This window comes from Cebidichthys violaceus, unplaced genomic scaffold (genome assembly GCF_023349555.1).
Source record: "Cebidichthys violaceus isolate CVI_PGR_0920_01 unplaced genomic scaffold, fCebVio1.0.p SCAF_26, whole genome shotgun sequence".
Classification (NCBI taxonomy): domain Eukaryota; kingdom Metazoa; phylum Chordata; class Actinopteri; order Perciformes; family Stichaeidae; genus Cebidichthys; species Cebidichthys violaceus.
The window spans coordinates 2,782,454-2,794,134 of NW_027176439.1; the positions used below are offsets into that span (position 1 = coordinate 2,782,454).

At 37.2% G+C, this 11,681-nt stretch overlaps 1 protein-coding gene across 1 annotated transcript; it reads left to right on the top strand.

Annotated features, from left to right (window-relative positions):
- The first annotated feature begins 7,741 nt into the window (after nucleotides 1–7,741).
- Nucleotides 7,742–10,714, top strand: LOC137879864 (interleukin-1 beta-like). Its single transcript, XM_068720798.1, has 5 exons — nucleotides 7,742–7,792; nucleotides 8,125–8,370; nucleotides 8,817–8,981; nucleotides 9,746–9,879; nucleotides 9,992–10,714. Exons 2-5 carry the CDS (start codon nucleotides 8,151–8,153, stop codon nucleotides 10,235–10,237), a joined length of 765 nt encoding a protein of 254 aa, XP_068576899.1. The 5' UTR covers nucleotides 7,742–7,792; nucleotides 8,125–8,150; the 3' UTR covers nucleotides 10,238–10,714.
- The last annotated feature ends 967 nt before the right edge of the window (nucleotides 10,715–11,681 follow it).

Consider the following 11,681-nt stretch of genomic DNA (forward strand, 5'->3'; position numbering starts at 1 on the left):
CGTAAAAGAGGAATTGCACTTTTATTTCCACTTTCAGCGTGGATCTGAAACAAAAAGCTCGAGACAAAAAAGGATGATTTCATTTTTGGTTTTTCAAATTCTTGGTATTTTGAGGTTTTCATACTTGGAAAAGCTCAAATGTCACAAGGTTTCTTTTTGTGTTTTGTTAAACACACTTTTGAGTCGGTCATTTTCAGGCTAATCAGCTGCTGCAGCACATGAACATATATTTTTAAAACCCATTTACGTTGTGATTCTGTGGCCGATAGATAGCTGACTTATTTCTGTCCCTTTATGTGTTTTGACTGTGAGACGACTTTCTGCCAAAGACACGAGCGGCGATAATCTAAAGAGTAATTCATTGTTTTGAGGGTCTGAGCTGTTTATCTACAATTTACAGTAAATTGAGCCGATGCTTTGCCAGTTAACATGGCGGTTAGTTAGTTTAGTCAGTTTATGTCCAATTTGTTTTCACAATTACACTAAGTAATATTTCAATGTGGAGATCAACACACTAAAATCACAGCAGACTGGATTTACAGTAACTTCAATGGTTGAGTTAAACCTCAGTGGGCGGAGCCTAGGATACGGTGAAAGTTAGCAAATGACGGAAATCGGCTCAAAATATGTTTAAGAATAAAGAACTTAAATGTTCCTCTTTATGCACTGGTGATTGTGGTATTCATAAGAGTTACGCAGTTCTCCTGGGAATTCTAAAGTTTCTGGGTTTTTTGGTAAATATTTGGACAAAGTGTGTTATGTTTAGGTCGTTTTATGACCGAATAAAAACAAAACAAATGACAAATTTTAACTAAATTCTTCACAGTCTTGCTCACTGTTTTTTGGGTTTTTTTTTTTTTTTTACAGCCGATGACTCTTTGTCTGTTAGTTTAGTCACTGAAGCTGAGGTCAGGAGGCTCGTTTACCTCCATAAATATAAATCACTAAAAAGATGGATTATTTTCTTATAGAGGGGTTTCTTTTATTTTGAAAAGCAGCAACATTTCTTCTTGCGTTTTAATGTGCATATGCAAATGTCCTAAAGATAAATGAATAAATCTACTGTACTGGACTGTTAGCATTCAAAAACTACAGCTCCCATGAGACTTTGATAGCACTCAAAGTCACACACCTGAGGGGGAAAGCTTGTTTTAATCTGTTATCCAGATCTTAAAACGTTTAACTGTGATCTCGTACATGTTCACGGTGATGAAATGTTTGCGATGGGAAAGCTGTGGCCTCTGCGGTGCGGTGGAAATATTGGATTTAAAGATTGGTTTCTCCTCGAGGGAAGTGTTGCATCATGTCGGGCAGACTGTCTGTGAGCTCATGGACAACCCTTATGAAGATACAATCTGCTGCTGGATAACAGGGTTTTCCTCTCAGATTCACAACTCCACCATTGAGAAGTGTACGAGGTCACATAGTGGCATTTATTGTTCTTTAAATACTTTTTTATCTTAAAGATTTTGCTGTCCAGTTCAGTAGTAAAGACCCATTTATGTTAGAAAACACCAGCATGTTAAATCTTTTGAGGAAACCCTACTGAGTAAAAAGCTGATCATTTTATTTTGAAAGGTACTGAAGTTTAACTCAATCAGTGTGGGAGAAATGTTTCTGCTTTTTATCTTTTGAACAACAACTCCACATCGATTGTTCTCCGTAATTTCCGAAGGGTGATTGAAGGAAGTTGAAACAGCCCGGACTCTTCTGCAATTTCAAAATAAAAGCACTTTAGCAAGGAAAGCAGTATTTTCCCAAAAAAAAGCCACAAATTTGCCAAAGTTTCCGCCTCAGTAGCTTTTGTCGCAATACTGTTACTGACCAGGATTTCATAATCGTCATCATCTACGCTGACTCCTTAACATGACATTGCCTTTATCTTTATGTCTTTCTCTTCTTATATTTAGCTGTCAGACGTTTAAGGAGCTCTCTGACTCACCGTTCTGTTGCCTTCACTGTCTTTTAATGACTGTACTGGATTATTATTATTATTTTTGTGTTCATTCCTGAACAATTTTTTGACAAACACACACAAACACACTCCCATTTCAAAGGACTGTTTTTCTTCGTTTTGTGGATTTTTATGGCTGAGATTGTTGATAAAATGTTTTGTTTTTGACCCTCACTTGTTTTAAACTGTACTGGGTTTGGGTTCAATATGTGTGTTTGTGTGTGAATGTTTTTTTCTTTTTAACCTCGAACACTGTCGGTAATCTTTTTTTATTTAATTTGTCATGAAGTTAATTTGGGATCAGAGCAAATGGAGCGGGGTTTTTTGGGGGGGGGGGGGATAAAGTGATTGTCCTTCATTCTCTCTGGCATGCTGTAACTTAAAACAATCAGAGAAACGAGGTGTAAATACTGTTTTATAATTTTTGTCTTAATGAGTTTTGAAGATGAAGAAAGTTATTAATAAACCTGAGATATATTTCTCTATGGACCTTTGTGATCGTTTTCATTTTGATTTTGTTTTCTTTATTCCCCTTTAGGCTGACAATGGCGTTTTTTTTTTAAACTCTCCATTTTAATTTAACTTAATGTATTATGCATGTTTGACCCATCTTATTACCTTTTACTTGCCTTTGTTGGCCGCCATAAGTTTTGGTGTTGAAATATTGAGATAAATAACGGTTCCTCCTGCTAAACTTGTCAAGGAAATCACTTTGACTTCCCCTTTCCTTGTAGGTGTGTGTACTTCTTTGAAGCAGTAATTAGTGCTTTTATGTGACACATACAGCAGCGTTAATGACACGGTGATGAAACGTCTGCTCGGGGTTTGTGAGACGCACACGTGGACGAGGAAGTGAGATCTCAGCAGTTTTTGGAAAGTGGCTTGAATTGATTCAGCTGCTCCCCACTGTCCTCTTACAACACTGGGAATTTTGCCCGTCAAACTAGTTCTGCAGGATGCGACCGAGTCACGACCAAGTGATACGTCAGAGGAAGAATACAGGCGGGATATAACAAAGTATTTAATTACACCGGATCTGATGAAACTTCTTCCGGCTTATGAAACTATCGGGAGGACACAATGCAGAAAGCAGCTGTTAGAAAACAGAGGGGAGTGAATTCATTGGATGTGATCTCTCGTCACGTTTGCCCTCATTGTATGAAATTAACTCGCATTCACGTATAGACACAGATGAGATGTTGAAATCTTTTACATCACTTAAAGTCGCAATACCTCAGGGTAAAAAAATACTCCTGCATTTTACATTTTACTAGAAGATGTACATAAATGTAAGAAATCAGAACGGCCTTATTATATTATGTTATTAGATAAGATAGGATAAGCCTTTAATTAACCCAAGAAGGACATAAATAAGTGCAGGTAAATACAAAGAGAGGTGTGTAGAATTAAAAAGAAAGTAAAACTATACAAGAGCAATTAAAGACAACGTTACAGAGTCAGTAAAGTGTATATAAACAGTGAACATCTGACTAATATCGGTACGACAACCCGCTTCAGAACTATGTCTATGTTCTTTTAAAACATGTATCATTTGAATACCAATATAATATGCACACAGGAAGTATAAGATCAAGTAAACACATGTCTAAGGTAATTTAATCACAACAGACTACAACTTGTTATAATAACCCCCCCCCCCCCCCCCCCCCATCGGCCATGAGACTCTTAGCGTCTTAAACCGAGCAGAAATTAAGGAGGAGTTACAGGAAATGTATCGTTTAAAGTGACTTCACATTTTTGGCTTGAAAAGGTTTACGTGCCTTTCACTGTGTAGTTTACATGATGACAGAATTGGTGGAGTTATTTTTTGGGATGTCTCTTATTATTCATAAATATTAAGAAATGACTCAATGAAGCGTCACTTCGATGGTATTACAATCAAACTTTAGTGTATTCAAGGCCACTTGTTTGAGTGAAAACTGTACAATAAGACAGTTCAAAGTTGTCCCAACATTGACTGAAACTGTTATTTTATCTTTTTACATCGATCGTTCTGTTTCATAGATGATACATTTCATTTTATTTTTAATGTTTCATGTCTTATTGTGGGATTTTTGTTAAGAGGACCTCTGTGTTGAATTAAATGAGCAGCTGACTAAATGATCATTTTCCTCTTTAATTGTCACTTTGGCCAAATTTTGATTTGTAATTTATAGTTTTTCTCAAGTGCAAGATGTTCTTAAACATGTTATATATTGTTATAATGCAGACAGTTTTAGCTTTTAAAGCTGTTACATTGTGCATATTTGTTGAGGTGGATTCTGACTTTTGACCACAGCAAAGATAACATAACTTCATATATTTTTTAAATTTCAGTAACTCCATTATGCCATTTCTTCTTTTGCTCAATTCCCTCAGTTAAATAAAAAGGATAGATGTTAATGGGATGTGAAAGTGCTGCTCCAGCACTGACAGAGACTCAATTTTTCCTGATTTCCAAAACATTAGTCAGCAGCGGTTAAAGGAGAGTGATTCACACAGAGGAAGAGCAACAACATGTCACTGCGATTACAACACACCCAAACTATTAAACACACCACACACACACACACACACACACACACACACACACACTCACACGCACTTCTGCTCCAGACAAATCTTTCAACTACTTGATTAGACACTTCTGATTTTTTCGCTCAAAGCAGCCGAGCTGTACCCAGCATGCCGCTGGGTGGTGTATCAGTTAACAGCGGTCCCCTCTCAACACAATACACATCACGTTGTACATCAACATATCCTCATACAAAGGTTCATTTGCTGTCTTACAAAAAGTTTTCCCCTGAACAGTCCAGCAACAAGTCTCCATACATGCACACAGTCTTTTCAAAATAAATTTCCGTCTTCACAGGAAACAACTAGGTTTAGGTTTAAGCAACAAAACAACAACTTAGCTAGGTTTAGGAAAAGATTGTCATTTAGATTGAAATAACTACGGAAGTGGTGTTGCACTCTCTTTTCACATAGCAGTGTTTTTTTGTAACTTTTAACGGTCTTTATACTTCCTGGTTAAAGTTTTACGCCGACCACATACGAAGTTGTAGTATTAGTAGTAGTAGCAGCAGTAGTAGTCGCAGTAGCAGTAGTAGTAGCACTAGTAGTAGTAGTAGTAGTAGTAGCAATCGTAGTCGTAGTCTTAGTAGTAGTAGTAGTAGCAGTAGTAGTCGTAGTAGCAGTAGTAGTCGTAGCAGCAGTAGTAGTCACAGTAGCAGTAGTAGTAGCAGCAGTAGTAGTAGTAGTAGTAGTAGTAGTAGTAGTAGTAGTAGCAGTCGTAGTCGTAGTCGTAGTAGTAGCAGTAGTAGTCGTAGTAGCAGTAGTAGTCGTAGTAGCAGTAGTAGTAGTCATAGTAGTAGTAGTAGCAGTAGTAGTAATAGCAGTAGTAGTCATAGTAGCAGTAGTAGTAGTCATAGTAGTAGTAGTAGCAGTAGTAGTAGTAGTACCCGCAGTAAAATATGTGTTAAAGTGCAGAAGTTGTTCAAATATTTACAATACTAATGACATTCCCAACAGCCTCGGCTGTACTTTGTGCTCGGTGCTAATCAGCAAATATGTGCATGCTACAACACTGAACTACAACATGGTAAACATGGTAAACACTGTACCTGTTAAACATCAGGATGTTAGCATTGGCATTGTGAGCACGTTGCTATGCTAGTGCATAGACTGGGTTAGTGTTAGCATTTAACTTAAAGCACAGCAGCCTGTCAGCATGGCAGTAGACTCTTCTTGTCCTGTAAATATTTATTTTGAATATTTGCACTCCGGATTCCCTGGAAAGCAGTATTGTTTCTGTGTGGATTTTGAAATATTTTTTGTATATTGCATGTAAATAAATCTGCAATAATCATATAAAACACACAATTTAGGATAGCTGAATATGCTCAGTACAAATGAGAAGCCTAATCACTTTCTGACACACTTTTAAGCATAAAAGAAATATATTTTGCAGATATAGACTTAGTTTACTGTTTAATAACTGGGCTTCAGAGTTTATAATATAAATATCATTTAATCGCAGCCCTGGCCCCTCCAGACCTGAATTCCATTAAGTTGAATTCAGACTAGATGACGCACTACTGTACCACAGCTCAACAGGGAAGTGAAGAAATATGAGATTCAGCCGCTGTTATGCAACTCTAAACAATGAGCAAATCTACTGCTGGTGGAATTTTTATTTACATCAAAAGAACCGCAAAACCCCAAAGGACCTGCTCAAAGACGTGAAATTAGGTCATATTAGATCAGAAGGTGTTGCATTTCATATGCAAACTGTGACAGAAGGCTATGTGTACTTTTTTAGTATTTCTCCAAAATAAAACAACTTTTACCCAGTTCTGACTAATGAAAATGTATCTTCAATCATTGCAATATTTCTTCTTCTTCTTCTTCTTCTTCTTCTTCTTATTATTATTATTATTATTATTATTATTATTATTATTATTTTACTCATTACAGTTTAAATACAGGGTCAGTACAGTGGTGGCTTACACCAGACATAAATGTTTATTGATTTTTCATCAACTTTTAACATTATACAGCCAGATGTTCTTGCTTGAAAACGTTTTTTAATATGAATCTGATGTTTAATTTATTCTGGTTGGTAGACTCTTCAACTAGTAGTATATGAAAGTAAACTCTATTTACTCTAAAGGGCAGCACTTTTTTTGGAAATACTTTTAATAGAAGATTTATAACTCTCAGATGCATAGACGGCTGCAGCTAGCAGTTAGCTTAGCACAAAGAGCCAGCACAAAGAGCCAGGATCTGTCCGAAAGGTACTAAAATCCACCTACCAGCAACTCTAAGCTCATTAATTAACTCATTATATCTCATTTGTTTAATGTTTACAAAAACTGAAGGGTAAAAACATCGATTTGCTGTTTTACAAGGGCCATAATTAGGCCCAACTCCTCGAATAAAAAGGCAAATTGCTGTTTTTAAACAAACGAGATACAGCGTGTTAATTAGTGAGCTTCAGAGGTGGATTTCTTTAAGCCTGGTCTCTTAAAAATTACATTCCCATACAATGAAAATGCATTGACAATTACGTATTTTCCCCAGGATTAAGATTGTTTTTGACATATTTAAAATATACGTTTCTAATCAAAGTCCACATAAATCCATCCAGAGAGAAGGATGTGGTGGATGAATGGCTCAGACAACCATGGAAGTTAAACCCAGGAGGCCGTTGTTCGCATCTTGTATGTCACCAAGAGTCAACATCATGATCTTTCACAAAACCTAACAAAGTACTTTTGGGTTGCCGAAATGTACAATGCCGACATTATCTTCAGGATGGCGCCATGCTAGCTGTTTCCCCCTTTTCCAGTCTTTGTGCTAAGCTAAGCTAAGCCTCTACTGGTTTTAGCATTAGCTTAATATATAACTTGTTACCATTCAGATTTAAGAGTGGATTCAATCATCTCATCTAACCCTCCACCTCAAAGAGAATACTCTTTAACTCTTCTACACTGACTATTACCAAAACAACTATCTAATGATGACAATATCTGTATTTTAGGAACAATGTATCTCATATCTATTGCTACGTTTTTTTCTTGATTCCAACATACATGTGTCACAATCCCACAGTACACCTGAGCTGTGTGTAAGTACAGTATTTCATCACAGCAAGATCAGGGTGAGCGTAGCAGACAAGACCATCCCACTTCCTGTGTGAGAGGGAAAATTCCCTCGACAGCTCTGGTGAGTGTATAAAAACCCTGCAGGTCGGTACAGGCAGGCAGAACAACACTGACACCAGGACGACTGCTGGGATCTTAACCAGACACACTAAAACAACTTCTACTGACACAGGTAAATTGACTCTTCTTGCTTCTCTGACTTTGATAGGATAAGAGTGGTTTATTTAACATAATCTGCTGCCTATTGTGCCATTAATAAACTAGAAACTACAAGATTTATTATGTTTCTGTCAGATGAAAATCTTTGAACTGCATCTAGATGTACAGTAGCTTTTAGAACTGAGAGTAAAACAGCAAACAATTTTATTTAAGGGTATTGAATACAACATTTAGAAAGAAAATGGGAGAATAAATAACAAAAATGTAGAAGTTTAACTGAAAATGCTGCTGTATTTCCCTAAATGTTTTGTCATTAAGTGACACTGTAAATTCATCTTCCTGCAGATTTTCCTTGCTTCAGAAAAACAAAGATGGAATCCGAGATGAAATGCAACGTGAGCAAGATGTGGAGCCCCAAGATGCCCAAAGGACTGGACTTTGAGATTTCCCATCACCCGCAGACAATGAGGCACGTGGTCAACCTCATCGTCGCCATGGAGAGGTTTAAGGGCAGCAGCTCAGAATCCCTGATGAGCACCGAATTCAGAGACGAGGACCTGCTCAACATCATGCTGGAGAGCATCGTGGAAGGTAATCACACGGAGGAGACTTTATTTCAACAATTTCACAGTAAAAAAAGGGACTTTCTGTGCTGGTTTCTCTGTAAGCACAGAATTTAAACTCTGTTACCAACACTTACAAGTACCTGAAAGGATAAATAAATCTGTATATTATGGAAAAACAGAAATGCTGCCATAAGTCCTCTACATCAACAGTTTACATGATCTTGTTGGCCTTCACTTACTTGTTTATCACAGATCCATCCACACTTTCCTTCATTTATTGTTTGTTTGACTGACGTCTGCTTTACTGTCTTAGTAGTTTTGTTTCACTTAATCTACACTAAATCAGAAATCACCTCTATGATCTGTGTATCTGCAATGAAGTTGTCGATAATCTGCGGTAAATTACCCAGAGAGGGGCTCAGATTTCACAATCGCAACATCACTAATCAGGTGCGCCTCTTTTTCCATCAGAGGAAATTGTGTTTGAGCGTGGATCAGCTCCACAACTTCAGATCAGCTGGACGGGCGAGGAGCAGTGCAGCATGTACGACGGAGAGAAGAGGAGCTTAGTTCAGGTCCAAAACAGCATGGAGCTCCACGCAGTGATGCTGCAGGGAGGCGCTGAGCCCAAAAAAGGTGATTACATGTGACAGTTAGATCAGACGGTTCGAAAATCATTCATAAAAAAAGTCAATGGTAGATATTTAAATTCAGGGATGACAGGTTTCTTATAGTTCATCTCTGTTGGCTTGATATTCAAACTGAAGCTGTTAAAAGGTGACATTTTATTTGAGCTACTAATATCTAAATTTACTGTAAACCTTGACTCAGTCACAAGCTAAAGTGTTTTTAATGTAAAATCTGAATCACTAAGTAATAGTTAATATAGCTGTCAAATGAAGGTAGGGTATTAATAATAATAATAATAATAATAATAATAATAATAATAATAATAATAAAAAAAACAGAGTTTACAATGTGCAGACAAAGCAAAGCAATATAACAACAGAAAACTCAACAGTGAGGTCCATCAAGACAAAATAAGTAACTGATAAAACAGAACAATAGATTAAACAATGAAACCAACCGACATGAGATAACATAAGAGTATAAAGTACAATGTTTCCCTTTTAAATGTAGTGGAATAGAAGTATAAAGTAGCAGCACCACTGGTGTAACTGATGGTTTTGGATGCTTTTTAAATATATACTAATATATACATATAATATATACTGTATATATCATAACTGCATCCAAGTCAAAGCAGTTTGATGTCTTGCCATTTACCTGTTGTACAAATGCTAATGTGACTGTAGTAAACTGCACTTAAAGTAGCACCATGACAGATGGTCTTTCAGTTTTCAACAACAATGAACCTCTATGCTCTCTCCTCTCCTCAGTTCTCCTGAACATGTCGACATACTTGCACCCTGCACCCAGCGTCGAGGGCAGGACGGTGGCTCTGGGCATCAAGGGCACAAATCTCTACCTGAGTTGCCGCAAAGACGGTGCCGAGCCAACTCTGCATCTGGAGGTAAAGCTCGTGACTCGTCACACGATTCTCACCACACACTTTGTAGTGCTATGAAAGGGTGATGCAGTGACCCTTTACGCAGACCCTGACCTTCACCTTTTCTCACCCTCAGGCGGTGGAGAACAAGAGTCTGTTGAGCGGATTGGGCACGAGCATCAGCATGGACAGCGACATGGTGAGATTTCTCTTCTACAGACAGGACACCGGGGTGAACATCAGCACCCTCATGTCCGTCGCCTACCAGAACTGGTACATCAGCACGGCGCAGCAGGACAACAAGCCGCTGGCAATGTGCCTGGAGGCCGCCACGCGCTCCCGAATCTTCAGCATCCGAGAGGAGGTCGAACGTCAGAGTTAAAAAACCTGCCAAAGACGCCCAAAGTGGAATGTGGATCTACATCTGGGGGTCAAGTTTGACCCTCTGAAGAAGACATTATTTTGGGGGTATTGAACAGAGCGTAAAGATATACTGCACTTCAGCTATTTTGATTCAGAAAAGCAACAAAGACACTAAATACGGTTGTCTGGTAAAAAGTTGCGAGTATTCCAGTGCTTCTATTTACTGTATGTACCAAGTACAGAAAGTGAAATGCTTCATGTATTGACTTAAGTCAAGTTTCACCAGAAGATGGCATCATTGTGCTTCTCTGGTGAACACCCTGTGTATTTATTGTGCTGAATGACATGACACACTGTTAATGCTTTCATCTATTAATGTATTTATATCTATTTATGCACCTTTTTAATATACATGTATGTATTTATTTGGAAATCTGCGTGCTAACAAGTATTTAAATGATGTGCAGTGAAATATTTAATAAAGCCTTGTAACTTATTTGGGTTTGTGTCTTATATTTGTTCACTGAAATGATAAGGGACTTCACAATAAACATCAGCTGTCGTCCATTTTCTAGAGACACTTATTCTGAATCAGATTATGAGCTGCAGTTCTGTCCTCCATCTAATATTTCCACAGAACACAGAGACCCAGCAACCAACCAGTGTTACCATGTTCCTATGGCTGGATACTATTAGTACACTTCTGAGGTACTTTTACTTTACTTGAGTATTTTCATGACATGATACTTTATACTTCTACTCCATGCACATTTCACCACGTTTGACTCTACATTCATTTGACAGCTGTACTCACGAGTGGGATTGTAGATACATTTCTGAACATGAAATGAAATAAAGAATAATTTACAATAGTCTGACATTCTGGAAGTGGTCATTCTGAACGACTACTCTGAATTGTGATACTTTTGAAGTAGAGTTTTCTAACTATTATGGTCTTTATGGTCTATCAGGGTTTTATTTTGATAGTCTATTTCCGTTTTTTATTTTGAAGTTCACTCGTCATGTGTCATGTTTAGTTTTACTTCCTGTTTTTGTGAGTTTGTCCATCTTTTTAGATTGGCCTGTCCTGATCAGTTTCACCTGTCATTATTGTTGAGTATTTTTATACAGAGGGATGACTTTTATTTCTGTTAACAACCTAAATACTTGTAACAGAGTTTTTCCTGATTAAAAGCTCATGCATTGTTGGAGTATATGTATTTATCTTTGTATACTTTAGGACTTGTCAGTGGTGGAGAGTAACAAGTACCTTTACTCAAGTACTGTCCTTTAGTACAATTTTGACTTTATATTTTTGACTTTTATATTTCTATACTTTACTACAATTCAGAGGCAAATATTATAATTTTATATTTTATTTTATAACTTTAATCTGAATATAAAAAGTAACGAATGATAAAAAATATGATCAACAAATAAATTTGGATGTATTTTTTTATGGA